At 56.7% G+C, this 25,199-nt stretch overlaps 13 protein-coding genes across 45 annotated transcripts; 6 read left to right on the forward strand and 7 right to left on the reverse strand.

Moving 5' to 3' along the window:
* On the reverse strand, positions 1 to 798 carry H310_14109 (hypothetical protein). The gene is made up of 4 exons (XM_008881870.1): positions 573 to 798; positions 278 to 517; positions 142 to 235; positions 1 to 98 (listed from the first exon to the last, which is right to left on the reverse strand). The coding sequence occupies exons 1-4, from the start codon at positions 738 to 740 to the stop codon at positions 13 to 15; spliced, it is 588 nt and encodes a 195-aa protein (XP_008880092.1). The 5' UTR covers positions 741 to 798; the 3' UTR covers positions 1 to 12.
* Positions 799 to 901: 103 nt separating this feature from the next.
* Positions 902 to 2,402, reverse strand: H310_14110 (hypothetical protein; the record flags this gene model as incomplete). Its single annotated transcript, XM_008881871.1, has 2 exons — positions 902 to 1,199; positions 1,249 to 2,402. 2 exons carry the CDS (start codon positions 2,400 to 2,402, stop codon positions 902 to 904), a joined length of 1,452 nt encoding a protein of 483 aa, XP_008880093.1.
* Positions 2,403 to 2,585: 183 nt separating this feature from the next.
* H310_14111 (hypothetical protein) lies at positions 2,586 to 4,798 on the reverse strand (the record flags this gene model as incomplete). Its single annotated transcript, XM_008881872.1, has 5 exons — positions 2,586 to 2,957; positions 3,019 to 3,797; positions 3,853 to 4,101; positions 4,146 to 4,343; positions 4,390 to 4,798. The coding sequence occupies 5 exons, from the start codon at positions 4,796 to 4,798 to the stop codon at positions 2,586 to 2,588; spliced, it is 2,007 nt and encodes a 668-aa protein (XP_008880094.1).
* Positions 4,799 to 4,860: 62 nt separating this feature from the next.
* Positions 4,861 to 6,313, reverse strand: H310_14112 (hypothetical protein). 10 transcript variants are annotated; one of them, XM_008881874.1, is made up of 8 exons: positions 5,983 to 6,313; positions 5,858 to 5,935; positions 5,527 to 5,785; positions 5,336 to 5,484; positions 5,240 to 5,284; positions 5,141 to 5,181; positions 5,057 to 5,081; positions 4,861 to 4,989 (listed from the first exon to the last, which is right to left on the reverse strand). In XM_008881874.1, the coding sequence occupies exons 1-8, from the start codon at positions 6,274 to 6,276 to the stop codon at positions 4,882 to 4,884; spliced, it is 999 nt and encodes a 332-aa protein (XP_008880096.1). In that variant the 5' UTR covers positions 6,277 to 6,313; the 3' UTR covers positions 4,861 to 4,881. The 10 variants fall into 10 exon arrangements, with proteins under 10 accessions (XP_008880096.1, XP_008880098.1, XP_008880100.1 ...); XM_008881876.1 differs by having other exon boundaries at positions 5,057 to 5,181; XM_008881878.1 differs by having other exon boundaries at positions 5,141 to 5,284.
* An 809-nt stretch (positions 6,314 to 7,122) lies between these two features.
* On the forward strand, positions 7,123 to 10,568 carry H310_14113 (hypothetical protein). Its single transcript, XM_008881883.1, has 4 exons — positions 7,123 to 8,039; positions 8,091 to 8,169; positions 8,226 to 8,427; positions 8,473 to 10,568. The coding sequence occupies exons 1-4, from the start codon at positions 7,195 to 7,197 to the stop codon at positions 9,159 to 9,161; spliced, it is 1,815 nt and encodes a 604-aa protein (XP_008880105.1). The 5' UTR covers positions 7,123 to 7,194; the 3' UTR covers positions 9,162 to 10,568.
* Positions 9,114 to 12,716, reverse strand: H310_14114 (hypothetical protein). Of its 3 annotated transcripts, XM_008881885.1 has the most exons (10): positions 12,600 to 12,716; positions 12,323 to 12,549; positions 11,597 to 12,269; positions 11,226 to 11,545; positions 10,973 to 11,170; positions 10,712 to 10,914; positions 10,355 to 10,671; positions 10,089 to 10,306; positions 9,722 to 10,011; positions 9,114 to 9,649 (listed from the first exon to the last, which is right to left on the reverse strand). In XM_008881885.1, exons 1-10 carry the CDS (start codon positions 12,688 to 12,690, stop codon positions 9,295 to 9,297), a joined length of 2,892 nt encoding a protein of 963 aa, XP_008880107.1. In that variant the 5' UTR covers positions 12,691 to 12,716; the 3' UTR covers positions 9,114 to 9,294. The 3 variants fall into 3 exon arrangements, with proteins under 3 accessions (XP_008880107.1, XP_008880106.1, XP_008880108.1); XM_008881884.1 differs by having other exon boundaries at positions 9,114 to 10,011; XM_008881886.1 differs by lacking the exons at positions 9,114 to 9,649; positions 9,722 to 10,011 and having other exon boundaries at positions 10,042 to 10,306.
* Positions 12,717 to 12,796: 80 nt separating this feature from the next.
* H310_14115 (CMGC/CDK protein kinase) lies at positions 12,797 to 14,336 on the forward strand. 9 transcript variants are annotated; one of them, XM_008881890.1, is made up of 9 exons: positions 12,797 to 13,020; positions 13,078 to 13,178; positions 13,224 to 13,305; positions 13,356 to 13,423; positions 13,471 to 13,656; positions 13,699 to 13,789; positions 13,839 to 13,973; positions 14,028 to 14,081; positions 14,130 to 14,336. In XM_008881890.1, the coding sequence occupies exons 1-9, from the start codon at positions 12,811 to 12,813 to the stop codon at positions 14,328 to 14,330; spliced, it is 1,128 nt and encodes a 375-aa protein (XP_008880112.1). In that variant the 5' UTR covers positions 12,797 to 12,810; the 3' UTR covers positions 14,331 to 14,336. The 9 variants fall into 9 exon arrangements, with proteins under 9 accessions (XP_008880112.1, XP_008880111.1, XP_008880115.1 ...); XM_008881889.1 differs by having other exon boundaries at positions 13,078 to 13,305; XM_008881893.1 differs by having other exon boundaries at positions 13,699 to 13,973.
* Positions 14,337 to 14,825: 489 nt separating this feature from the next.
* On the reverse strand, positions 14,826 to 16,670 carry H310_14116 (hypothetical protein). The gene has a single exon (XM_008881896.1). It carries the CDS (start codon positions 15,540 to 15,542, stop codon positions 14,937 to 14,939), a length of 606 nt encoding a protein of 201 aa, XP_008880118.1. The 5' UTR covers positions 15,543 to 16,670; the 3' UTR covers positions 14,826 to 14,936.
* H310_14117 (hypothetical protein) lies at positions 15,656 to 16,510 on the forward strand (the record flags this gene model as incomplete). The annotated part of the gene is made up of 1 exon (XM_008881897.1): positions 15,656 to 16,510. One exon carries the CDS (start codon positions 15,656 to 15,658, stop codon positions 16,508 to 16,510), a length of 855 nt encoding a protein of 284 aa, XP_008880119.1.
* A 277-nt stretch (positions 16,671 to 16,947) lies between the features above and the next one.
* H310_14118 (hypothetical protein) lies at positions 16,948 to 17,616 on the forward strand (the record flags this gene model as incomplete). Its single annotated transcript, XM_008881898.1, has 3 exons — positions 16,948 to 17,338; positions 17,410 to 17,525; positions 17,572 to 17,616. 3 exons carry the CDS (start codon positions 16,948 to 16,950, stop codon positions 17,614 to 17,616), a joined length of 552 nt encoding a protein of 183 aa, XP_008880120.1.
* A 953-nt stretch (positions 17,617 to 18,569) lies between these two features.
* On the forward strand, positions 18,570 to 22,660 carry H310_14119 (hypothetical protein). 14 transcript variants are annotated; one of them, XM_008881900.1, is made up of 13 exons: positions 18,664 to 19,000; positions 19,044 to 19,153; positions 19,204 to 19,499; positions 19,541 to 19,641; positions 19,687 to 19,781; positions 19,832 to 20,187; positions 20,239 to 20,358; positions 20,413 to 20,530; positions 20,581 to 20,727; positions 20,772 to 20,915; positions 20,984 to 21,154; positions 21,203 to 21,306; positions 21,363 to 22,660. In XM_008881900.1, exons 1-13 carry the CDS (start codon positions 18,679 to 18,681, stop codon positions 21,490 to 21,492), a joined length of 2,214 nt encoding a protein of 737 aa, XP_008880122.1. In that variant the 5' UTR covers positions 18,664 to 18,678; the 3' UTR covers positions 21,493 to 22,660. The 14 variants fall into 14 exon arrangements, with proteins under 14 accessions (XP_008880129.1, XP_008880128.1, XP_008880127.1 ...); XM_008881907.1 differs by having other exon boundaries at positions 18,570 to 19,000; positions 19,044 to 19,499; XM_008881899.1 differs by having other exon boundaries at positions 19,832 to 20,358.
* On the reverse strand, positions 21,576 to 22,658 carry H310_14120 (hypothetical protein). The gene has a single exon (XM_008881913.1). The coding sequence runs from the start codon at positions 22,615 to 22,617 to the stop codon at positions 21,598 to 21,600; it is 1,020 nt and encodes a 339-aa protein (XP_008880135.1). The 5' UTR covers positions 22,618 to 22,658; the 3' UTR covers positions 21,576 to 21,597.
* A 376-nt stretch (positions 22,661 to 23,036) lies between the features above and the next one.
* On the forward strand, positions 23,037 to 23,306 carry H310_14121 (hypothetical protein; the record flags this gene model as incomplete). Its single annotated transcript, XM_008881914.1, has 1 exon — positions 23,037 to 23,306. One exon carries the CDS (start codon positions 23,037 to 23,039, stop codon positions 23,304 to 23,306), a length of 270 nt encoding a protein of 89 aa, XP_008880136.1.
* Between the last annotated feature and the right edge of the window lie 1,893 nt (positions 23,307 to 25,199).

The raw sequence follows: 25,199 nt of genomic DNA on the forward strand, positions 1-25,199 counted from the left end.
CGTTTGAGCGACTTACTCCCAGTTGAGCGAGTGAGGATCGACGCCGTACTGAAGCAGCGTCTGGTGAACTTCGACGGATGCGTTCCGTTTGCAAGCCTCTGGGGGAGGAAAAGTCAAGGAGGTGGTCGAACACCAACTTACGCAAGAGAAGCGAATTGCCTTCGTCGTCGGCAGACGTGATCAGCGAAGAATTGGTCGACAGCAGATGCTTCAAGTACTCGATGTCGTTGTTGTCCTGACGATGGCATCAGTGTAGCAGATCGACATCGCATCGCACCATGCACTCGTGGAGGAGGACTACGGGACTGGCTGCTGGAGGACGGCCCGAGCAAAAGATAGCATCGCCTAAACTTTGCAGCCACATGTTGCGAACATCGCGAGTTGGAGCCTTCAGCACAAGCGTGGAGGTCAACGTGGTGATGCGCAGGTTGGTCGACGACAACGGAGCCACTTGTGCGACGTCGGAGAACGCGATGCGGTTGACTGTGTGCTGCTCTGAGCGAGGGGCGAGACGCCACTGTGCGCATACACACATGGGTTTGGATGATCTAGCAAAGCGGGGTGGCACCAACCTGCAAGCAAAACGACGTGACTTCAAACCAGAACCGCTGCGGCTGTTGTGTTTCATCGTCGTCGTCGTCACCCGCAACAGGTTGCGGCGGCGAGGGCAGGATCCAGAGGTAGCCATTTCCTGACCCATGAGCCTGGTCTTCTTCCGCGGCAGCCTCCGCTTCCATCATGACGGCGTCCTGCCAACGTGCACAATTTGCCGTCGGCAAATGGTCGCCGTTGTCGGCGTTTCAAGTCATCGATTGAACGCCTCTTTATTCTTGCGGAAAGTGAGATAAAATTGCGTCTTCAATTGGTCATAAATGGGCACTATACTGATAGATGTTTTCGGTTACATCGAAACGGCTTCCACTGCAAGGCGCGGCGGGCACGTCGTCTGGACCTCGAAGAGAAGGTCGCGGGTGTCCAGGATATGTGCCCCCATCCGCGACGCTCTCTTGATGACATCCATGTGCTCCTCGGGGGTCTCAAACGCTACGGCGTCTTCCACGACAACCACAGTGTAGCCTCGGTCCAGTGCGTCACGAACCGTCGTCTCCACAGTGCCCAACGTGGACACACCCACGATGACAAGGCAGGAAATGCCAAGGTTTCGCAGCACGTAGTCAGCGTTGGTCGTACCAAGCAAACTACACACGATGCTAGTCTGTGCAAGTGAGACTCAAGTTGTCCCCGTACCTGATCGCCGTCCGAGGGATCACAATGTCGTAGTCGGTAGGCGCCACGCTCTCGAGCACCTTGGCGTCGAAGCTGTGCTTGGCTACATGGATACCGGCGACTTTGTGTGCTCTGCTTCGGTCGCGGCCGTTCTTGGTCATGCTTTCGATGGTGGCGTACACGATCTCCATCGATCTCTGACGCATGAGTTGAAGAATCGTCTGGATGCTGGGGACCATGGTCGTCTTGATCCGGTCAAAGTAGTACTCCTTGCCAGTTGTGCAATCCATGCTCGAGTGCTTCCCGACGTGCGGCATGGCACAGTAATATTGGACGTCCAACACAAGTAATCCGGTCGAGTTCGCCTCGAGGATGCCAAGCAGCTTCGGCGCCATAGGGGACTTGATGGGCTCGGCGGTCACTGCGCCAGCCGATGACTTCGTAGACAGAAGCGGTGGCTCAGGAGGGATGTACACAGTGTTGACGACGCTCACACTCTCGTCTGCTGCCTCGGCGAACGATGTTGCCAATCCGCCGACTTGACGATGTGCGAGCTCAGTGGAAGGAAGGACATGGTCCACCAATGCTTTAGCTGCTTGATTGTCCTTGACGAGGCGACTACGCAGCAACATCGTGGCCTCCCGCTGTTTTTTCTCGCGCTCCAGTTGCATCCGCAGAGCGTCGGCTTCGCGTGCATGTTGCTGCCGCAAGCGCTCCTGTGCATCGAGAACGGTGGATGCTTCGGCGGCATCCAACAGCACAATCGCTATGTTCAGTTTGAGACTGGTAGTCGCCCCGACCAAGTCCAACAAGTGCTGAGCTGTAGCGAATGGGGCCATCAATGCTGGGATCTTGGCGCTGACACCGGATCGCGTGAGTCCAGCGTCCATCACAAAGGCCAGCTGAGGGTTCTCCTCGTCTGTGTTGGCAACAATGACCGCGATACCTCCCGCCTTTTGGACCTGTATCGTTTTGCTGAGGAAGTCGCATCCCCCGCGTTGCACGAGCACGATCTTGCCGCTCGCACTTTTGGCATTCGTGAGTGGGCTTTCCGCTGTGATTGGGTCCGCCACGACCAGACTACCTTCCAAGCGAGGGCTGTCGTACCTAGAGCTGAACTCGGCGAGCGGGCAGTAGTACAAAATCCCGTCGACCTCGACAAAGCTGATCAGCATCGCGACTCGTCTGTTGCTGCTGCAGGATCGTCCAGCATGCGCCTGAAAAGATCGCGCCAGACAAATATCCAAAAAGGCTCCCTAACCTTAGCGGGTGTTTCAGTCAAACACCGGATATGAAAAGGATAAAAGGACATGTCGAGGACATTTCATTCCTGTGACATTCTTCCTCGCGTTCGCAGCTCACGCTTGGACCGCAATGTTGCTGACTGTGTCCCGCCGCGCGAGCTGGTGGAGCATGCGAAGCAGTACGACAAGGGTAATTGAAAGCACACCCAGCAATGCGCAGGCGACAACGACACCCGTCAAGTACGACGTTTGTGTGTTGTCAGGACGTTCGGTGGGGGCAGCAGTCGTCGGTTTTGGACGAGGTGCGTCTTCCCCAACGATACCATCGTACGCATCTGTGACGTTAAATGCATCCTTGGCAGCGGTAGAGGTCCACTCAAACACCAGTGGCTGAACGCGGGCGACGCACGACGTGTCGATCGCGTCTAAGTCGCCTTGATTCTGGACGTACGACAGGATCAGGGACACAGCGCACGTTGGGTGGTTCTAGCCCATGAATACACATGAGCAACGTTGTCCATGATTCGCCTCTGCCATTCATTGGTACCGGAGTGATCACGGGGGTCGTCGCGATCGTGCCATGGGCAGCGTACTCAAAGGCAAACATGCGCTTCGCCGTCCCAGCCATTCGTTGGAACTGGTCTTCGGCGTACTTGTGTGGCGTTTGGGGATCGAGCTTCCCACTCAGGACGAGCACCGACGTGTGCGGCGGGATCGTAGCAGTCACATTAAAGTACGTATCAGGGGTGTACGTGAAGTTGGTGGCGGACGCGGTGGTCGGGAGCATCGTTCCAAGATCGACGCAACTTTGCTCGGCCGCGACGACGCCAGCAAAAAGGCAGTACTCAAGGACCTGGGAGTAGATACCGCTGCTCATGGTCGAGTTGGCGAAGACTTGGTAGAGGTCCATGAGACCGGGCGAAGGGCGCTGCCATAGTTCAGAGAACACGATCGTCTTGTACAACATGGACGAGTCTGGCGCGTCGACATCGGGGGGATCGCCGCCCCCACCACCTTCCGAGTCGCCGTACACTCGAATGAGTGCAAACGTCATGACGTCCATGTCATTGGCAGTGCACCGACGGAGGCGGTAGATGAACACAGGGACGAGGAGTCGCATGGCCATGTCGGGGAAGAAAGACCCGAAAAGCGCTCGCAAAATGTTGGACGGCGCAATGTCGTCGTTTCCAAGCGACTTTACAAACGCTGTGCAGTTGTGCTTCCCGCTGTCAAGGTCAGCATACAGCACCTGAAGCGTTCCTCGCAACGTCGAAAACTTGGAGCGGCAAAACGCATCGTCGTGACATAGGTCGAGGAACCTGTCAGCTACGCGGCGTGCTCTCCGTGACTGTCAGGCATCTCCCATGGATCAAGCCCCTACCGACATCGCTAAAGTCGCGGTCCCAGTTGGTAAACGTCGGTGCGTCGATCCAGGTCGGGAACGCTTCCGACTGGACCCCATCCAGGATGAATCCTCGGACGACGGACGGACTAAAGTGCATGACGCGGGACACGACCGCGGTGCCGTAGCTGACGCCGTAAACGTACGCAGAAGTCTCGCCAAGCGACGAGATGACAGCGGCAACGTCGTTGGCGGCGCTCGTGATGGAAAATGCGGCCGGTTGGTAGTCTAGCGTGGCGTGGTCACAACGATGTAAAGCAAGCGGCACGGACCATAGCGCCGTTGCATCGACCGCAAGCAGTCGGGGAGCTCGGACACCGTGACAGGAGCGCCGCCATCGCTCCCGGCAGTCTCCGCTTGAGTGGCGTCGCATCCTAGCCATTCGCTGCGCCCCGTGCCTCGGTGGTCGATCGTGTATACAGACACCTTTCCGTTCATTCGGATGAACCAGTCGAGCATAAATCCTTCCACTAGCCATCGCATGAGCGTCGCGGAGGATGCCCATGGCGAACGTACTGGCCACACTCGATGCCCCAGGTCCCCCTTGTACAAGCCAAACGGACGTCGCGCTTCCCGCCGCCGGAATGCGCTTGACAAACACGTCGATGGTTTTTGAACTGGTGCAGACACCGGGATGGCACAACGGGACGGCAAACGTAGCGCACTGAGCAGAAGGAGTCGACGTCGACGCGGCTGACGCAGTCGCGCTGCGTTGTGTGCTTCCGATCGCGGCATGTTTGGTGACGTGGTACGACGATGCCCATGGGGAACCGCGCATGCTGTGGAAACCACGAGGGTGGGCTGCCGCGTTTGCATCGGCAAGGCGGCGCCGTTGGCTAAACGTGTAGTACGCACAGTTGTACCATCCATCGAGGGGAAGTGGGGCGCTGGCGGCAATCACGATGAGTGCAGCTACCCACCGCATGCGGCCCCGTCGGGAGCCTCGCAACTTGCTAGAGTAAAAATAGGACCGGGACGCACGTTGTATGATGAACGACCGTATTTAGGTTACAACACCACGAGAAAGAGATAGGTGAAGACCAAGAGGACGACGAAGATCTTGACGATAAGCGACCGATTCGAACTCACGGTTGAAAAGTACTTCATCAGCTCGTCCTACACACGAGTGCCATCATCAGGATGCCGTCGAATGGCGGTGGATCGAGAGAGATGGCTAGCTTACGTATCCGCTCTGGACGTTGACGTGCCTACAAGAAAACACCCGACATCAAGTCCTTGCACAACTGGGACGGAGCTGACTACGTACGCTGTTGTCATGTCGTCTTCAATGCGGCCCAGAGTTTCCTCCTACGACACACCAAACGACTAAAATGATGGCAGTCCATGGAAGAAGGGACGGCCTCACCTGGCTCGCTAGCAATCCTGTCATCCGGCTGTACATGCCCCCAATCTATTGGCGATGCATGTGTCTTGTGGACGTGTGTGACCGAATTGCACCAACCTCGATGATCGTGGCTTCCATGTTTTGTGCATCGTTCAACCGACTTTGCGCGGTCCGGTGCCGCATGAGCGTCTGCTGGTGTTGCTGTTGCGCAAAGGATGCAGTGGCTGCCGTGGAGTTCATGAACGGGCGTCGACGGAGTATTCCATCTAGCCACGCGTCAAGAACACAGGCACACGAGTAGAACCAACCTCCTGGGGCGTCGGATTGGAGCGGAGCCGTGGCCCCCGATGGGTGTGGAGATTGTTCGGGGTGGTGAAGTGGCTGGTTGTGATTTGGCAGGACTGGCGTTGGTGCAGGAGGCACGGCAGGGACCGCCGCCGTTTGGAGTTTGTTGCGTATGGTCAGTGGCGTCGAAATTTGAACACTTGGAGCCTGCCCAGTAAAGCCGAACTTGGTGCGACGCTCGCTTTGCTTCTTGATGACGGTGGCGCGATTCTGCATGCCTTCCTGGAATGCAACACTCATGTCGTGACATCGCTGATCCGGAAGAGGAGGGCTTAGGATAGGGATGGCGTGTACCTGGAGAGCCTTGCCGCAGTTGGACATGCGCATCTTGAGCGAGCTGCAGACAATGTAAAAGTGCTTTTGCTGCTGATTCTACTCGTCATGGGGTTAGAGCATGCGTCCCTGTTAAGGGCACGTACTTCGCCGGCCACGGCACCCTCGAAGATTTCAATGTCCTTTAGCATCGGTGGAATCGATTGCTTGACAATATCTACGATGTCTGAGATCTGTTTGGTCGGGTCGTCTTCGACCGTGATGTGTTTTTTCGTGACTAGGTTGGACAGCTCCTTCAAGAGCGATTCGGTCTGTGAGATCGCGTCAGAGATTTGCTGGGCCACACGCGCAAACTTCGACAGCGGTCGGTGCTTGGCCATGATGATCGGCGCGTCCGAGAACAGCTGCGTGATCCGCGTGAACTCGGCCGTCCGCTCCATCGTCGACGGTGCCGCACGAGGTGTACTTTGGTGGAAAGTATCCGGAAAAAGTCGTTATCCGGAACATGAATCGACCAATCGCACGCGTGCTGTCGTGGTCCAATCCGAAACCGCCACCACGACGACGCAAACGACCCGCGAGAGCACGTCGAGTCGTCGGGCATTCTTTCCTCTGGAGACTTTGCCATGGGTGGCGTCGGCGCGCTGGCGAGTTCCGCGCCGTAAGCGCAGCCATTGGCTTGAGAGATGCATCCAACCCGTCAACCTCGCACGTGAGAATGGCGACAGCATGTGACCTCGTCGACGCCGGACGTTCCTGGTACGTTTCCCACCTTTCACCAAACATTCCATTCCGAGTTACAAACCCACGGCGCAGAATTCTAGGGTGGACATACAGACTCAACGTCTGGGACATCCCAGTTGTCGAAGCAGGCAAGTTTGCATGGGTGGGGTGCTCGTCCGCGGCGTTCTGGGGTCGTTGGCCGCACACAAGAGGCTGCTCTGGGAGTCGCCCCAGGCGAGTGCAGCATTGCGCTCGTTGGGTAAATGTCACGGTCGCCGTGATGGATCGTCCCGCCGTCGAGTGGACGGCCGCAATAGGCCACGATGTTACAGCACCCATGACTTCCTGACAATGGGAAAATAAAAAACTTCAAAATATTGGATATCCGTGACAACTAGAAATCTATTAAAAAAATGTGTCCATTGTTTCAGGGCATTTCGGTCCCGTGGATCTGAGGGGGTGACGGACAATTTAAATGTACTTGGTTTTCGTATGCTGGCGTTGGCGAGTGGAATTTTATTGCATGTAAAAGTGGGGCCGGTCTCTGTCGTGACAACTGAAACGTGGGCTTGGTGGCCCTTCCACGATGGGTCATTGGCAGATCGCGGCACAGCGCCACAACTGTGAGCCCATCGATGCCGCTGCCAGCCGACTACTTTCCGCGCATGCCGTTGCCGAAGCCACTCGTGACTGCCTTTGAGGAAGCTGCGAATGCACAACTGACGGCTGATCTCGCCCGCCTTCGAACCGATTCCTCCCAGAACCCTGCCGGGACAACGTCGTCCCGCCGACCAGCGTTCCGCACAGACGAGCACGGGTATTCGGTTTTGGAGCGTCATGGCGTCAGTGTTCGCACGCGAACACAACCTGCCACGGCTGGCACCGGCCACACGGTCGCGTTTGAATGCCATGCCGACGTACGCGGACTCCCCGGCGAGTTGCAGGACGTTATGTACGCCGACAACACGTTGGCGCTGCGCGAATGGGGAAAAGTGTTCTTGTCGACTTCACTTGTCGATGCTGCTATGCTTCACTGCGTCCAGCGCCACGTCGGAGGTCCCGGGGTCCCGAGAACGTTTGCCGGGGTCACTTGGCTGGCGCTGCAGACCCCTCCATCCACCACGCGGTTGTCGTCGACGCTGAAAACTGACTTTTGCGTGTTCCAAACCATGGGCACTCGTGACGACACCCAGTACATCACGTGGACGTCCGTGGACGCGCCCAATTGCGCCAGCCAGGAGGAATCGCTCGGGCTGACTCGCTCGAATCTCGGCACGACCATGTTTTTCCAAGCCACGGCGGCAGGCACGCGGTTGACGTGGTTTGGAACGATGGAATCGCCCAGCAGCTTGTCCAAGGCGCTGGTCGAGCGCGTGATGGGCTCCGTCGCGACCAGGCTCAGCCTGCTTGACATTGCTTTACAATCGTATCGCGTGTCCAAGAAGCCTCCAGTCGATCGCTCCGACTGGGTTCCCGACTGGTAGGTGCACCCATTGACAAAAAACGAGAGCGACATGCCCCATGTCTGTAGCGACCGGCGCGTGTGCCACGTGTGTCGCAGTGCGTTTACGCTGTTTCGAAGCCGCCACCACTGCCGCGCCTGCGGCGACGTACGTTGACGTGTTCTAGACGATTCTTGTATCGAGTTCCTGATCGAATGACACAGATCATGTGCAAGAAATGCACGGTTGTGCGGCCGTCGTTCACTCAGCTCGCTGCCCAGTGGGGCTGCGGTTGCAATGATTCGAACACGGCCCATTCGACGATTGCAGGGGACAAGATTTGTCTCCACTGCGTCGAGATGCCCCGGCCAAAGTGCAAACGATCGATGCCAACACATGAAACCTCGGTGCTGCTGCCAACCCTCGGTAACTCTTTGTCGAACTGAGTTCCACTCATGGCACACCGTTCAGGCTCCGTCAATGGCCGAGACCAGGCACGACGATCTACGGGCAGGTCATCGTTTGGAGCCATCCAGTCCACGCATCCTGGCGGCCCGCCATTGCCACACTTTCGATCCAAGGCCATCGCGATCCCGGCCAAGGCGTCGTCATCCAGGATGTCCTTGGACAATCATTTCAATCGCACGTCGTCGGGCTCCCAGCACGACTCGATGCTGCCGTCGTCGGTGCAGCAGCCGTTCTTTGGCTCGACGAAATCCATGAGCCTCCCGTCGACGGCGCTGTACTACCTGGATCCGAATGAAGCCCAGCACCAGCAGTCGGTGGCAGCACAGCTGTGGCAAATCTCGTGCCGTGCTCAAGCGACGTTGACGCTGGCCAAGGAAACAACCAGCCACGTCGCTAGTCGGACGGTGACTCCCCTCAGCACCCCGCGAGGAGACGATGCGTCCATGCGCGATAGCTTTGCAAAAGTCAACCAGTCCCTGACCGAACAGGCCTACTTGCTTGAGGCCCTCGACCGCGCCAGTCGCGGCCGCTTCAGTGCGACGTCGTCTCCAGTTAGCAACAACGCGACCGACAGCCTCCGCGGCCGGTCGAGTGGGTGGGAAGACTCGGTACGGTTCGAAGTCATTCCAGACGACATGGATCGCGTCGACAAGAAGCCAGGCGCCGCCTTATTTAAACACGGCCTCACTTGATCCTACCGCTCCGTCCCAACAGTCCACGCATCGCGCTCGGTCGTGGTGGGCACACTGCGGCATGTCCGCCATCACCTCCGGCCCGAATGAGGATGCGTGCACACTGGAATGAAGAGTGCCGTGGAGCGCGATGCTAGCCCACGTGTCTATGTATTTTGGAGGACGCTCGGTCGAGGTCTGTCCCGTCTTTTCTCGTCACCATAGCACTGAACCTGGGCGATCCGTTGGTCGATGACATGACGACGTTGGCCAGGAACGTATTCCATTCGTGCGGACCGTCGTCCGGGATGTCAAAGCGGTCGTGGAGGCGGTCGTGTATGGTTTGCTGCAGAGCCAGCTTGAGGGTCGAGTTGGTCGCGATCGCCACGGCATGCGCGACGAACTCGTCCAGATTGGAAGCAATCAAGTGCGTCGACAGAGAAAGGTACCGATAAAACCCCGCGGTGAGCTGCAGCACCGACTGCCGCGACGGCAACGTGACCACGGGCCTGCGCCAAACACAAAACGACGTGAGCCATCGTGCGATGGTCAGCATCGAGACCATGTGCAAGGCCACGTACAGGCCAGCTGCGAACGCATCGAGCGTCGTCACGCCTCCGCCGAACGGAAACGGATCGATCATGACGTCGGCGATCGCGAGAAGCTGCATAAACTTGTCGTGCGGCAGCGTCGCGACAAATAAAACACGGCGAACCAGACGGTTGCCGAGCGTCCGACCGAGCCGGCGATGCACTTTGTCTTTCCAGAGCAGTTGCTTTGGCGAGTACAGCAGCACGACATGGCCGTCCGTGTCGAGTTTGAGGAGACCGAGGATGGCTTGATCAAACGCCACGTGGAGCTTCATCAGCGTCTAGATGACAAATCCCATCAGGTTGGGCTACCACGATATCATTCAATCGCTATCCACGTATGGCGGCGGCAATCGACCTGAGGGCAGAGGTAGATGCGCCCCGACGCTGGAAGATGCAACGTCGCTCGCATGGATGCTGCCACTGCGTCGTCGACTGGAGGGAGTGCTCTGGGCTTGGAAAAGTACGTCGACAGGTCCGAGAAGAGCACGAGTTGCTCCGTGTACGTGGCGCCCCCGTGCATTTCGTCCATACGACGCCCGTCGTTCGATTCAAAAAAGTCTGCAAAGAAAAACTCTGCCAGAAGCGCGTGAGACCAAATCGTGTCACGTCGAGCGGCGTTACCCGATGCAATAAAGTAATCGATCGACGGCAACCCTGTCGTGATCGGATGGCCCCAAAACATGCACTGGATCGGGGCGAGCCGCCGGTGCGCGAGGAAGTACATCCAGGCGTCCATGCCAATCTCAGGATACACCAGGACGTCAAGAGCTTCCTGCAAGATCATGTGCATCGCCATGTCCTGCGAAGCCGGCAGCACGACAAAGGCATCGGCCGCCTCTTGGATCGCGCGTGTGATGGCATCTGTGGTGGTGGACGTCGCGACGGTGTCATGTGGAAAGAAATGCGTGGCGGCCAACACAACGACGTGGAATTGGTTTCTAGACACGACCATGAGCGTGTATGCAAAGCCACATTTACCGATCGATGGTTTCGATGACGCGCTGGATGAGTTTTCCGACAGAATGCACACGAAACCATGACGAAACAAAGCCGACTTTGATCTTGGTTTGACGGGTATCGAGCGGCGGCGGCGGCGGCATCTCGAGCGGACGCGCGAGGGACGGATACAGTCGCTGGTACATGCTTGCCACCGCTACTTGAAGATGCGCCACATCCACTCCCTAGTTCATGGCCGTGACGATCGTTGTGCCACGACTGGGTTGGTCCGATATGCTGGACCTGGTACCCCACAAACATGGTGGGAGGCGTGATGGTCCACTTCAGATAGGCCGCGTGCTCGGCGCGAATGTTTCCTGCCACGTCAGCATCGACGCCCGTCCTATTCAAGCGGCCGACACGGCTCGCGAACTCTGCAAGGAACACGTGCATGTCGTCGTCGCTGTCAAACACAATCGGGATCGCAGTGGCGGCGCGAATCTACGACGGAGCCTCAACGAAGCATACGCCTTCCTGTCTTGACAGTCTATCGTACGTGCAGGCCGGACGCTGGGCCGCAGAGGTGGTGGCCAAGGGTGAAATGCACGAGGGAGGAGTTGAATGCCCCAAGCTCGTCGAGAAATACACCCACGAGTGTATACGTTTCAAATAGAAACTGGACAAATGGCGACTGAAAGGTCCATGTGACTCGTTGCTGGTCGTCCAAGGTGGCGATGCAGCACGTGGAATCGAGTGGCGCGGGCCATGTCGCTGCGAGGCATGCCTTATCCGCGGCCGCCAGTGGGGTCGCGAAAAGCTGACGTAGGCTCGATGCGGGTGTGTTGTATAGCGGAGGAAAGTGGTGCGCGGCAGCCCCTGCATGAGTCGATCACCATCATCCAAGAGCACACGATTCGTCCAGCACACCTTGAGTTGTTTGGCATGTCGAATACCATTCGAGCGACGATGCGTAGTTTCCATCGAGGAAATACGCGAGAGCAGCATCGCAACTTGCCGCGCCGCCGCCGTCGTTGGTGCCTCGAACGGCTTGAACAAAATGTTCAGCGGCAAGAAAAAAGTTGCCAGTCTCAAGGTATGCGCTGGCCAAACGGTTGTGAACGACTGGCGTCGGAGTGACCGCACAATGCAGCGCGAAGTACGACGCTTCCAGCATGGGCAGCCGCACGAAGTCGGTGAATTGGAATCCCGACGCTTGAAACAGCGCCGCCACGCGGGAATAAAATCCAGCGATTTCTTCGTTTGGCAGGACGAGGTCGTCTGAAGTCGGGGGGAATGTTGTGTGGGGTGCGCAGTGTGCAAAGGTGTCGGCTGCAGTTCGTGGCGCGTTGATCTGAAGCAGCGACGCGATGCGGTCCAAGCAAAGTGCATAGCCGGACATGGGATGCGTGATAGCAAATGGCGACAGTGGCGCCGCTGCAATGTTTTGTGCATACTCAATCAGCCGTGTGCCATCGTCGTGACGGACGGACACTGCCACGACGCTGGCATCAACCCAGTCGGGCGATTGCATTCGAAGGAACGAGTTGTCGCTGTTGACGATCACAATGTACCGCCCACCCCATTGCTTTACTTGGCGGACCTACCGGACGGGTCATGATGTCCCGTGGACGAAGGAAAGTGCATGGGTATTACTTTGTCCGCGAAGGAGCACGCACCACGATGGACGACAAACAGTGCTCTATCGTCTCCCGCCATCTCTGGCGCAGCATCGATAGTTAAGCCGGGGCAGGCATGGATAGGAGCTGCAGTAACCACACGAATGTCCTCGGCCCGTGTACTCACAAACTCCCCAAAGTCTGCAGCTCGACACGGCATCGTCAATCTGCCGACACCAAAGTCCAAGGTGCACCCATCGTTGCCTAAAACGAAGCCATGTCATGATCCGCATTCCTAACGACAGTGGTCTTACCTCCATCGTGGAGGGGTGGTTGCCGCGCCCGGCGGCACTCAACAGGGACGATTCGCAGAACCAGCACGAGCAGCACATGCCGCCATTGCATCCTCGTTGGACGGACGCGATCTATCGCTGATATCCGGATAAGGCGTTTATGAACAACGGAACTTCGAAGTTCGAACTCATCCGAAGTCCGGATAAACTCATCATAGTTCGGCGATCCCCAATGACAACGAGGTCGAGGCCACGGACGTCGACGGTACCTTCCGCTGGGCCCGATGCCGCGTTTGGCACATGCAGGGACGTGGATGAGTTCGAGAAACTCAATCGCATTGGAGAAGGAACGTATGGGACTGTGTATCGAGCTCGTGACAAGGTGTCGGGTGAGATCGTTGCCCTCAAGCGGGTCATCCTCCACAACGAAAAGCAGGACGGCGTACGTGCCACAACCGCCCGCCTCCCTCCCTCACCACGTTCTTGTTCGCTATGGTAGTTTCCTATCACAGCCATCCGCGAAATCAAATTGCTCAAACGCCTATGCCAGGAGAACTGCGTGCAGCTCAAAGATGTCGTGGTTGGGCGTAAGCGCTCGGGGTACCCCACCTCCTGCACTTGTCGCGCCTCTCATGTGTCTTCCAGCGTGTTTTTAGTGTTTGAGTACTGTGAACACGACTTGTCGGCACTCATGAGCAATGTCGACTGCCCATTCTCTGAATCTGAGGTCCGTCGTTCGACGTACGAAACGTGGGCGCATCCGCGCTGTCTGACTAGGTCAAACGAGTCCTCATGGAGCTCTTGAGCGCCGTGGAGTATCTCCATTCCATGAACATCATCCACAGGTACGCGTGTCCTCCATCGTCGGGTCGCCAAAGTGACACCGTCGCAGAGACCTGAAGCTCTCCAACATCTTGTACGATGGGTTTGGGCGAGTAAAACTGGCCGACTTTGGGCTCGCGAGGGAAACAGGGTTTCCATTACCAAGCAACATGACCCCCAAGGTCGTCACGTTGTGGTACCGCGCTCCGGAGCTGCTCCTGGGTGCCGAGTCGTACTCGCCATCGATAGACATTTGGTACATGGCCGTGGTGGCTTACGCACTAACTGTCCCGCCCAGGGCGTGCGGGTGCATCTTTGGCGAGCTCATTCTGAATCGCCCACTGATGAATGGCTCCACCGATTTGGAGCAGCTGCAGCTGATCTACAAGGTTCGTCGGTCCATGAACAGCGGCCAGCTTCACGAGCTTTATCCACCAGACGCTGGGCCGACCGACCGACCGCATTTGGCCGGGCATGTCGAATTTGCCGCACGCGGCCAAGCTCCAGTTCGACTCTTCGCCCTACCTGTACAACCATATTCCCAAGCTGTTTGAAACGCACTTGTCGGCTGCAGTACGACGGGTTTTCTCCACCAGGTGCAGCTCACTCCGGTCCATTTCTTTGCAGGGCCTGGATCTTCTGCAGCGCATGCTCGCGTACGACCCAGCCAAGCGCATCACGGTATGGTCGAGTTGCCACAACGCGGGCATGTCGTTCAACCCTGTGTAGGCGTCGAATGCGCTGCGCCACCCGTACTTCGACGAGCGGCCGTTCCCAAAAGACGTCGGGATGATGCCGACGTTTCCGTCGCAGCACAACAACATGCAGCTGCATCGCCCGGCATCCGGTCCAGTCCGAATCGACCACCAATTTGGGCAGGCGTTTGGAGGTCCAGTGGGCGACGCCTCTAAGAAACGAAAGATCTTGTGACGAGTTTGTCCGCTCGACTGGCGCGCACACAGCTGGCAGTTCGCCGGCGCGGCGTCGTGCAGTCACTCGTTGGAGAGGTTTCCACGACAAGCTCGTTCATCTCATCCGACAGGCTCCGCGTGGAGTACGCACGCTCATCACGGTAGCGTAGATACAGTTCTCGTTGAGCCCGCCTCTTCCATGGCATTACCCGCCGTCAAGGTCACACAAGTCACACCACACATGCTCCGGTCGTGCTGTGGCTGTCGGTGTTCGCCGTATCTCGACCTGTGGACTTTGGTCGGGCGGTTCAGTCAACACCTACAGAAATCGAAGCAGTGTTGAGTGGATTCATGGGTCCTTTCCCAACCCCCGACGCATTTCGTTTCGATCGTTCAGCCTTGGCCAGACAGCTTGTGCTCGATAGTTTGTACCGTGGCGCGTCCACCGGGAGCGATCGCATCCACGTCGCCGTCCACGACTTCCATCCACTCGCCGGACGCGCGTCGCGAGCGCTGACACTTCTCAGAACCCATGTTGTGGGATTCTCTCAAACTTAATATTCCCTCACCCAGGTACATCTCTGATCCGTTTCAACGCGTCTTCCGCCAGCTGTTTCGATCATATTCATTTCGAGAGGTAATCAGGTGACACATCAGTGGTCCAGCGCCCGCTCGATCCGCGAAAGAATCGCGCGACGCATTCGGACCGACGGCTGCCGCCGTCTGGACGCATCCTCGTGGGTTGGCATCTTGCCTGCATGCATGTGCTACGTACAGGGACCGACCACCGCGCCATGTCGTCGTCTCCGCCCGCGATTGTCACACGTCTTGTCCCGGATTTCACAACCCGGCTATCTCGGCGTCCCGAGATCCGAGTAGCTTGGCAGCGCTGTCGCCTGCGCGTGGGGAGCGCAGCCCGGCGCCGGTCGAGTCGATGTGCACATGTGCGGCGAAATTCTCGGGCAAGACGATGAGGAAACGTAACATCGACGTGGATGGGTTGTCCGAAGCCCGAGGACGGCGCGGAGACACCGATGCCGTCAAACACACACGCCGACCCACGGGCCGCGCCCGGACCGGCATAGCAGAGTGGGCGGAGGCAGTGGGATTGTGACAGCCAGCCTCGCGAAGTTGGATGTCTTGACGCCGAACCAGAACATCCAACGCGGTGCGCGGCAGAGGAAACTGGGCACTCGTCACAGTATCCATTAACCAGAACGTATACAAACATCAAGTTAAAGTGGCACCACGTGGTGTGCCGGAACAGGCCGGGGGCACAACCCGAGCGACCGCGGCGTCCATGGCGATCGTGGGTGTGTCGGGCATTTCTGGCGTTCCGTTGGCATGACACAGCCTGGTGTGGGCAAGTGGACCCGCGACGAGCACCTGCGTTACCTCCAGGCGATCAAGATGTACCCGCAAGGTCCGTGGCAGGTCGTCGCCAACTATGTCGGCACGCGGTCCGCACGACAGACCCAGACACACGCGCAAAAGTACCGGGAGAAGGTGTCGAGGCGGAAGCGCGGTCTCCTTCGGAAGCGAGCCATGTCGGACGAGTGGCTGGAAAACCATTCTTCAGGAGACGACAAGGCGCCGACCGCTGCCATCTTTACCGGCGGCAAGTACCACCCGGCGCTGACGTCGCTGCCAGCGCTGAGTGCGTTGTCCGATCCAATGCCGCCGCCGACACAACACGTCAAAACATATTACGAATCGTTTCCAGTGACAAGGCTGCCGGCGCTCGAACCACTGCATCCGCCAGGTGGGTACGCAATGGACAAGTCGTTTCCATCGAACGGGAGCTTTCAATCGTCGCTGACGTATTCGCCAAACCACCATCCGCACCAGCAACTACAGCACCACCAACAACTACAGCACCAACAACAGCACCAGCCCTATCACCACCATCACCAGGCCCCGCCGCAGCACCAGCCGTACCATCCCCCTTCGTACCACCAATCTTCGTTCCGGTCAGAGTTCAAGCACGAGTACATGCCCCACCACCAGAACAGCCACCACTCGCCGTCGAACGGTCCCGGCTCGTTTGCCGCAGTACCGACGTCGAATCCACCCGACTACCCTGGCCAGTCCGCATTAACAGGGAACTACCGAGGCGCGCCTCCGCCACTGGACGATCTCATGCAACTCCTTGTCGATGGCGAGTTCATGACGCCGCACCACCGAAACACGACCATTTGAGTGAGAGCGCACGGCCGCGACCAATCAAGCATACAACTTGAGCGCCGCCCATGCTCGACGGAAAGAGCGCGACACAGCGCGCGTCAACTACAAATGTCACAATAAACTACAACACAACAGTTGTCATGGCCGCCGCAGTCGGACCGACCACTAGTGGGTTCTGTCCTCACGAGTCTACCACCTACAAAACCCACCAGCAGTCACGCCCACTTCTTAATCGTGCACGGCGGTCTTTGGCCATCGGCACACGACCTGCAGGCCACCGTATGCACACACAGCCACAGCTGGGCCAGCCAGCACCCCACTAGCGCGCCCACCGGCGGCCACGACCCGATCGATCCGCGCTGCGTCCAACTCACGACAGATGTTGCGCCTTCGCCACTCTGATTGGCCAAAACGAATTGGCCAATGGCATCGCTGCAAGAGTCGCGTTCGTCATGAAGATGTCGCTTGGCGAGGTCGCCGCGGTGTCGGTGGAGTGCGACAACGTGCTGCCACCTCGCCTGGCTGCGCAGGTCTTTGAATTGCTACAGACGCAGTGGCCTATTCACGCTGCCACGCGACACCGTGGACTCGAGCCAAAGCCAAACCAGACAAGGCTGCTCTTGGTGGTCATCCAACCGACAACCACCAACCAGGAAGTCGTCGTTGGCCACGCACTGCTCAAGTGGTCGTCGCCGACAGTGTGCCTCGTTGTGTCTGTGGTTGTCCACAAGGAATGGCGCCGCTGTGGCCTCGGCCGCCGCTTGATGCTTGAAGTCGAAGCCCACGTTCGGCGCGTCGGAGGCCAAGTCCCGATCACGACGTACCTCTGGACGACAGACCAAGGTGCGGCTCATTCGACGACGTCTAGAACTTGTGTGCGCACGTGGATGAGTCACCGAATCTTGTCGCGGTAGGGTCCTTCTTTCAGTCTCTTGGGTACACCCCGTGCCCCCCGTACGTCCACGACCGAGCAACCGTTCTGGCCCACGTCCTGCGGACCAAAGCCTCTCCGCCGGACGTCCCCCACAAGGTATGGTCTGTAATGTTAAGTGAAGCTCCATCCCATGCATGGACAGGAAATGTGGCTTCACCAAGTGCTGTTGCCAATCCAACAAAGTTAACGGCGTGGGGCTGGCGCGTTCAGTCGTTGTGTGGGCATGATGTCGTCGACTACACGTTCGTTCCACACAATCTCTCGACAGTGCCCAGTGTAGTGCGGACGTGGGACGGCCCATAAACATAACGGATGTCTCGCGGGGGGTTGGATGCCACAATGGGTGTTTTGTTTACCGCGGAATTGTAGCCACGTGCATGTTTGCGGCGTCGATGTCCCGCTGACGTCACCCCCAAGCGGGCGATATTTCTCTGGCGGCCCGACGGGCGCATGCGCACTTGTCAACGATTGTAAAGTCGTGGCTCAAGAATCAGCAGCCGTGGCTTGGTCACGATGGCGACAGGTGTACCTGTCACACTTGATATACAGAGCTCCCTCAAAGTTTATGTCAAAAAATAAATTGTAAAAGGAATACTAAACTACAAAAGAAACACGATAATTGATTTTGACAGTTATCAGTTGAGCAATCGCTGAATTGAGTGGCCGCGGGAAACAAAGCCGGTATGGTTCCAGCAGTTTCGAATGGTAGTTGATGTGACACAATCCCAGGCCTGAATTGACCATCTCATGGCCGTCAACATGTCGACGGCGTACATATTCTTCACTCCACTGTCAACTGCACATGTCTTGCATCGTTTCCGCCTCACGTTCAAATTTTCAAAATGTCATTTCAAACAAGCCCCACAAACTTTATATCCATCATTTTGCACAGGTAATTGATTTTGAGTAGGGAGCAAACCTTGAGGGAGCACTGTATTGGCTGGCATACCAAATGTCAAATTTACACGTACAGTACACCAACGTATGGGGCCTAGCCCTGTAATGGTAGCTTTGACCCATGTCAAAGCTACATGGATACGTACTCATGTCAAGATACGCGCGAGATGCGCATACGTCATGATTCTAGCTAGGTGACTTGTCATATTGCATACATTGTAACATTAAATATATTGTCACAGATGGCCATGGCCTGCGAGATGGAATACGGTACGGTTGTTTATCCGGATAGACAGTATCAACTTCGAACTTCGCGACCAAAAGATCTCGAATTGTCGTGTCATTGCGCGCGATGCAACGGCGCCGCAGAGCCCACGGACGCGCCACCACCGCGGACGCTGTCCAAGATGGGATAGGCCATGACAAGAGCAAAGTTCTCTCTGTGGCGACGGATCCTATCTTATGGCTCGTCGGCACGATCATCTTGGGCGTGTACTCTCAAACGCTGTACCCGAGCATTGCCGGCGGAGACAGTGGCGAACTCGTCGCCGAGTCGTGCCACTTGGGCGTATCTCATCCCCCAGGCTACCCCTTGTTCAACATGCTGAATTTCATCGTTGTCAATATGCCGGGGCAACAAACTAAAGCGTGGAAGGCCAACCTGTTTTCTGCAGGTACCAACCTCCAACGTCTCCTTTATGACTTGATGTTTCTCAGCCTGCGACACGGTGTGCTGCATGCTCATGTACGCGACAATTGTATCATGGACGGCCCAGGCACCGTCACCGTCGTTGTGGCTGACCAAGGTTGCCGCCGCGACTGCAGCAGTACGGGCCTTCCCTCCACGTACATCCCATTTTGATCCGGTCGATCCTAGGTCACGTTTGCGTTGAGCCCACTCATCTGGACGTACGCTATCAGTGCCGAAGTCTTTTCGATGAACAATCTATTTGCTGCATGGCTGATCTTTGTGCTGCTTCGATATGCCCAGTCTGGCTCCATGAACCATGCCAACCTTGGCGCCTTCGTTTGTGGGTTGGCCCTATGCAACCAGCACACGATCGTTCTCTTCGAAATCCCCATCATTGCATGGGTGCTATGGACCCAGCGCCACGCTCTACGCGTCAAGATGCTGTCCAAGTTTACGTTCTACTTTACTTTGGGGTTGCTGCCGTAAGCGCCATCTCCATCGTTGACACGTCACGACGTCATAGCTATATCTACATGCCCATTGTATCGACATGGAACCCGCAGCCCGGGTCGTGGGGCGACGTAACATCCGTGGCGGGTTTGTTTCACCACTTGCGGCGTGGAGGTGCGTCGCAATCCCTCCTCCAGTGCCGTGACTTAAACGGGCTAGACTACGGAACTTTTCGGTTGTTTTCATCCGACCGCGACACGGAGCCGTTGTCGACTCGTTTGGTGCTGTACTTGAACGACGCAATTGGACGCCAAGTACATGTCGACCGGCCTGGTTTACCCCGTGCGATAACACTTGTGCGTAGGGAGGGTACTTGCTCGGGCCATTGGCGTTGGTCGGAGTGCTGAACCCGCCTCGACGGGTCCGCTTCGAAGGCTTTCGATGGGCGGTTGTGTGCATGTACCTCTTTTATTTGGTCGTGTTTCACGCGCTGTCGAATATGCCGCTCTCGGAGGGACTCCTCTACGGCGTTCACATGCGATTCTGGCAGCAGCCCAACATCGTGTTGTTTGTGTGGGGTGGGGTGGGTCTGAATGCAGTGCTCCATCGGGCAAACGAGGCATCGGGGGTGCTTTCCCGTCTTGGAGTTGTGCTGTCCATCGCTTGCACCGTTGGGCAAGGCGTCCAGTGGCACCACGTCGGCAACCAGAGCCAGGCCTGGTACACGCCTAGCATCATGCGCCGAGTCGGACCAGTATATGTCTGCCGTAGGTACATTCACAACTACGCCAAAGCACTCGTGGACCCGCTCCCTCGAAACGCCCTCGTCTTTGTCAACTACGACCTGCAATGGACAGCAATTCGATACCTCCAGCGGTGCGAAGGCTTTCGGTACGCTCGCTGTGGCTACATCGACAACGCCGGTCAAGCTAGTGGCTGCTGTAGCCCCGACGTCACGGTGTTGAATCTCTCGATGATGACGTACAAGTGGTTTGGGACCAAGCACGCCTTGTACCCGTCCATGTCGTTTCCAGGGGACCGGCTCGTCCCAGCCTCCAACCACGTAAGCGCTGCGACTCAAGTTGCGATTCAAATTTAAACGGACGTGCGTAGCAAGATGGCGGGTTCAGTCTGCGCGACCTCGTCCGCGTCAACATCGACAAGTTCCCGGGGGGAATCTACCTCGGCGGCCAACTCAACTTTCCCGACCCGACTTTCCACGACCACTTTATCACGGTGCCGTACGGCCTGCTTGACAAGGTGCGTCGCATCGTGGTGGAGATGCCGTAACGAGCGATGTGCAGTTTCACCCAGCATCCAAGCCAGTGTACAAGTCGCTCAAGAAATGGCACCGACAAAATGCCAAACGGATGGCCCACGTGCGCGCGCATTTACCTGTCGTCCCGTCCAACGCCGACTACAACGATGAAACGTGGGAATGGACTGTGGTGCGCGCCGCCGCGACTGCATGATCGTGGATGGAGGGTGGATAAAGTCTTCGTCGTTGGATGCATAGGCCCGCGACTACCACATGAAGCAGCTTGGCGTGGCGACATTTTTGCTGGATGAGACAATCAAATCGGACAAGGCCAACATCACGTGGCTAGCGGAATGTACCCGGCCCCTCGAGCACTCCCTCCGTCACGAGCCCCGGCAATTTTGGTCGGAATCGCTCTTGAAGAATTTGGTACAGTCGTTCGCATGCTGGACATGCGCACGACATGGCCAAATGTAGGGGCTTGCGTACGCATACATTGTGCGGTCGCCAGACGACTTTGCCCCGACCGACCCGGATCCCTTCGAGCCACACGTTGGTCAAGGAGTAGCAGACAAGGCAAGGTAGTCGTTTTTGTCATCACAACGTGTAGTTGCTTCCATTCTTTCGGGTGCAATAGATACAAGGACCGAGCGAGTGAGCGCATGCTCGAAGTGTGGCGGGAGTGGGTCGGTCTGCCGTCGGCGCAGTCCGATCCTGGCTACAGCGCCATCGCCGACATCGTGCGCAAGTTCACCCCAGCGTCCTAATGGAGCCACGGCAGATCGGGGCCGTCACGACCGATGAGAGTGCCAAGTACCATCACGTACAAGACGTGCGTGCTACCTCATCATGGAAAACAATGGAGCGAATTCTTATTGATAAAGTTTGATCAATTCGTCCGAGACCGCCGAGGGGGTGAGCACACCGAGGTCGGTGAAGAGGAGCGAGATATACTGGGGAGGCGTGTAGTCGCACGTGGGGCTGCCCACGGTCAGCAATGGATGGCTTGGAAGGACGAGCTCGGGATCGCAGGTGCACGAAGGCAGGAGCATGCTCTCCTCTGTGCGGCTGTGGGGAAAGTCGCTCTGGTTCAACGGGTACAGGCGCGCAAATTTGTAGCTCTCTGCGGCGACGTAGAACGGCTTCTTCATGGCGTGCGCAATCATGGCGCACGAAAACGTCCCGATCTTGTTGACGATCCCGCCGTTTTCGACGACACCTTCAGCTCCCACAACCACCATGCTCACACGTTCCATGTAGTACCCCATGGCGGCGTCCACGATGACTGTTGTGGGGATCCCTGCATTTGAGAGAAGCTCGGCGGTCTTGTATCCAGCCCCGTTAGGCCGTCCTTCCGTCACGACCACAGAGAAGTGTTTGGATTTGGCAGCTTGGAGCAGGAGCTTTGTTACGACGCGGGAAGCCCCGTGGGTCAGCACAACCATCCCATCGCGCACAAAGTTGTGCCCAAAGTCTACGATCCGCTTTCGACTCGTCGACGACGTCTCTGCGAATAGCTTGCCGCGGTCGATGAGCTGGCTCTTGCACAGGTCGAAGTCGTCAAACTCGAGGAAGCAACGTGTGACGTAGCGGAGGAAGAGTTGACATCCCGCGGTCACAGAGATGGACGAGAGCGATTGCGCAGACGTCGAATGTGCGACGTAGTTTTTCTTATTGTCCGTCGTCGCCGACGCTGGCGTGTTGGCGGCAGCAGCCGCCTTGAGCTGTGCCGCGGCATCTTGCAAAGCACTCTCGATCTCCATCATCGTGCTCGCTTTCGAGTGCTGGATGACTCCAGTGAGGACCTTGATCACAGCCACCGCGATGGCGGACTCGGGGTCCTTCAAATACCCCATGAACTCGTCCACGACAGTCGGGCGCGCACCTGCCATCTCAACGCGACTCGAGACGCCACTAAAACGATCGACTCGTGCGTCGAATACGAAAGCGCATTAGTAATACTATATGCACCTGTCATTTAGTATTACTAACAAACTCGTGTCATTGAACCCCGAAAGTGCTTTCCCGCAGGCCAAATACGCACGTACCAACTCCATGGCGCTGTGCCTCACCACCGAGATACGCTTCCACATCAACGCTCCCCTGAAGGTGTCGAAATGGGACTGCATTGTGCCACATGTCTCCATCCCATCCTCCGACGAATATGTGGATTGGATCAAAAGTCGATGGCGCTATCGAAATAGCAACGTGAGATAACTTACAGATGCTAGCTGAAAGGGGATTTCTCTCGTCCAGCGTCGACAGGAGGACAGGGCGAAATCAAAAATAGATTCTCCTTCATATTCAATACATGTCAAAGCTCCTGCTCCAAGCTGCCAAATCCAAACACTTCTCTGTGGTCGTGACGGAAGGACGGCCTAACGAGACCGGATACAAGACCGCCGAGCTTCTCTCAAATGCAGGGATCCCCACAACAGTCATCGTGGACGCCGCTATGGGGTACTACATGGAACGTATCAAAATGGTGGTTGTGGGAGCTGAATGTGCCGTCGAAATCGACGGGATCGTCAACCAGATCGGGCCGTTCTCGTGCCCGATGATGCTGACGAGAGAATTTTAGACATGGCGAAATTGCCGGGAAAATAGGTGAAACAATTTGATTGGTAGATGTAAAGTGCTTGGAGGATTTCGTGGCGGCATCGAGTTGGTCGTGTCTTCGCAAGATGCATCGTGGGGTGTCTGTCATGACTCTTCATGGAAAATAGCATGCTGATGGGGCTGTCCATGCCGCGGATCGAGGATGCCCTGCATTCCGAGCGCAATTTTATAAGAGTGTCATCCGAACCAGCCACTCAAACGTGTCTTCAAAACACGGACCAATCCAATCGATTCTGGATGCCCTGGGCGAGGTCTCCAACTTCCTCCGTTCATTACAGTTAATCACTCCAAACTGACGAACGCAAGTGTGGATTTGGAGGTATAAGTAACATTTAAACTAATTTTCCCACGAAATGTCTTCAATGCTACAAATTTTGGCCAATCAAAAAAAGACGCTGTGCACGTAGCAAAAGAGTAAAATGAAGTCGACAAATCGAACACAACTTCCGGAAAATACGCGAATCTGTCCGTACAAGCCGTATCGAACAAAGCGCCCGAGAGTACATTCACCCGAACTTGAGCCTTGCTCCAATTTCGACCTGCTTTGTAAGCGCTCCACGAAGAGGTGGGGATGGGCCCACATCCAGAGTCCGCGATTCCTCACCCAGATTGCATTTCGATGAAGCCCCATCTCACAGCTCTCGCTCGACATCCTGCACCTCCTCTTGATACGAAAAGATCTGGCACGCTCCCTTGTGAATTTGTTGACGTTGCCAACCTTGCCTTGGGGAAGAAGGTACTTGAAAGGATCGTGTTATTGACATTCCCGAGTCTAAAAAAAGATTTTTTGTTTGGTTTTGTAAAACCGACATATGTCGTTTGAACTTCGAATAAATGTCTTATCGACTTGCAAATGGTGAGTACAAAATGCACCAAATGGCACAAGCCACTGTTAACTTAAAGTTGCCGCCATCTTGAAAACATGGACGAAGCGAGCTATATATATATATTACACGCGCCATGACGGCCACGTTCCCACTCATGCCAGGCCATCGTGCGGCCAGGAACACGTTGGCTGCATGCACAGGTAGCACCCGCTGCCGTGTTGGCTCGCCGTGGTTGTGTGAAAGTGGAAGCGGCAGCCACGTCGTCGTGGATCGAACGCCCTATTTTAAGCCCCCCCCAGCGCTCCGCCGCCTTCCCCATGTCGCATCTCGTGAATCCATCGTGACTGGTCAAATACCGCTCCAAGCGCTCCATTGTCGAGTATCGCAGGCTGATGTGGAACCGAAATAGCCCGAGAAAACCGCACGAACAAAAATACACGATTTCAAGTAGCAAAGGCAGCGACCACATTCGTATTGACGTGCTGGAAGGGACACGTCGATTCTCGTACGACCATGCACATTGCCCTGCTGGCAACAACGCTCAGCTTGGCCCTTGCAGTGGCTCAAGCAGACACATGCGATCAGTCCCAGGAAGACTCGAACCTGTCGGCGAAGACCAACACTGCGCTGACTGACGCCTGTGCCACCGACTGGAATGTCGAAAGCGGTAGTTTGTGGTACCCCGCAATCCAACAACTCGATCTGTCGACTGCAAACGAGTACACTTCCAACTTTTGTGCTTCGACAGCATGTGTCGATTTCACGACAGATTCCATGGCCCTTCTCGCAGACTGCACCGACTCAACCGGCCACAACCTCTTCACGGAAACACAGAGTGTCGTTGCTCAATGCAACATATACAACCAAAACACCCCCACACCAACTCCAGAAACCACTCTAGAAACTACGACTGCTTCACCAACCTCCGAAGCTCCTGCAACTGAAGCACCAGCCACTGAAGCTCCAGTCACCGAAGCACCAGCCACTGAAGCTCCTGCCACTGAGGCTCCAGCCACCGAGGCACCAGT

This window comes from Aphanomyces invadans (genome assembly GCF_000520115.1).
Source record: "Aphanomyces invadans strain NJM9701 unplaced genomic scaffold supercont1.61, whole genome shotgun sequence".
Lineage (NCBI taxonomy): Eukaryota > Oomycota > Saprolegniomycetes > Saprolegniales > Verrucalvaceae > Aphanomyces > Aphanomyces invadans.

Excerpts from the sequence above, each read along its gene's own strand:
- H310_14114 (XM_008881884.1), bottom strand. The coding sequence starts at position 12,690 with ATGCAATGGCGGCATGTGCTGCTCGTGCTGGTTCTGCGAATCGTCCCT. Across the intron at positions 12,550-12,599 it reads ACCACCCCTCCACGATGGAG|GCAACGATGGGTGCACCTTG; the intron begins GTAAGACCACTG and ends GCTTCGTTTTAG. Across the intron at positions 10,307-10,354 it reads CGATTACTTTATTGCATCGG|AGTTTTTCTTTGCAGACTTT; the intron begins GTAACGCCGCTC and ends CGCTTCTGGCAG.
- H310_14120 (XM_008881913.1), bottom strand. The coding sequence starts at position 22,617 with ATGGCAGGTGCGCGCCCGACTGTCGTGGACGAGTTCATGGGGTATTTG.
- H310_14115 (XM_008881887.1), top strand. The coding sequence starts at position 12,811 with ATGACAACGAGGTCGAGGCCACGGACGTCGACGGTACCTTCCGCTGGG. Across the intron at positions 13,790-13,838 it reads AGCTGCAGCTGATCTACAAG|ACGCTGGGCCGACCGACCGA; the intron begins GTTCGTCGGTCC and ends TTTATCCACCAG. Across the intron at positions 14,082-14,129 it reads ACCCAGCCAAGCGCATCACG|GCGTCGAATGCGCTGCGCCA; the intron begins GTATGGTCGAGT and ends AACCCTGTGTAG.
- H310_14112 (XM_008881873.1), bottom strand. The coding sequence starts at position 6,276 with ATGGAGCGGACGGCCGAGTTCACGCGGATCACGCAGCTGTTCTCGGAC. Across the intron at positions 5,285-5,335 it reads TGGAAGCCACGATCATCGAG|ATTGGGGGCATGTACAGCCG; the intron begins GTTGGTGCAATT and ends CATCGCCAATAG. Across the intron at positions 5,182-5,239 it reads CAGGATTGCTAGCGAGCCAG|GAGGAAACTCTGGGCCGCAT; the intron begins GTGAGGCCGTCC and ends GGTGTGTCGTAG.
- H310_14116 (XM_008881896.1), bottom strand. The coding sequence starts at position 15,542 with ATGTTTGTATACGTTCTGGTTAATGGATACTGTGACGAGTGCCCAGTT.
- H310_14113 (XM_008881883.1), top strand. The coding sequence starts at position 7,195 with ATGCCGCTGCCAGCCGACTACTTTCCGCGCATGCCGTTGCCGAAGCCA. Across the intron at positions 8,040-8,090 it reads TCCGACTGGGTTCCCGACTG|CGACCGGCGCGTGTGCCACG; the intron begins GTAGGTGCACCC and ends CCATGTCTGTAG. Across the intron at positions 8,428-8,472 it reads GGTGCTGCTGCCAACCCTCG|GCTCCGTCAATGGCCGAGAC; the intron begins GTAACTCTTTGT and ends CACACCGTTCAG.
- H310_14119 (XM_008881899.1), top strand. The coding sequence starts at position 18,679 with ATGCAACGGCGCCGCAGAGCCCACGGACGCGCCACCACCGCGGACGCT. Across the intron at positions 19,001-19,043 it reads GGCCAACCTGTTTTCTGCAG|CCTGCGACACGGTGTGCTGC; the intron begins GTACCAACCTCC and ends GATGTTTCTCAG. Across the intron at positions 20,728-20,771 it reads CGTACGGCCTGCTTGACAAG|TTTCACCCAGCATCCAAGCC; the intron begins GTGCGTCGCATC and ends AGCGATGTGCAG.
- H310_14109 (XM_008881870.1), bottom strand. The coding sequence starts at position 740 with ATGATGGAAGCGGAGGCTGCCGCGGAAGAAGACCAGGCTCATGGGTCA. Across the intron at positions 518-572 it reads TCACGTCGTTTTGCTTGCAG|TGGCGTCTCGCCCCTCGCTC; the intron begins GTTGGTGCCACC and ends GTATGCGCACAG. Across the intron at positions 99-141 it reads AGGCAATTCGCTTCTCTTGC|AGGCTTGCAAACGGAACGCA; the intron begins GTAAGTTGGTGT and ends TTCCTCCCCCAG.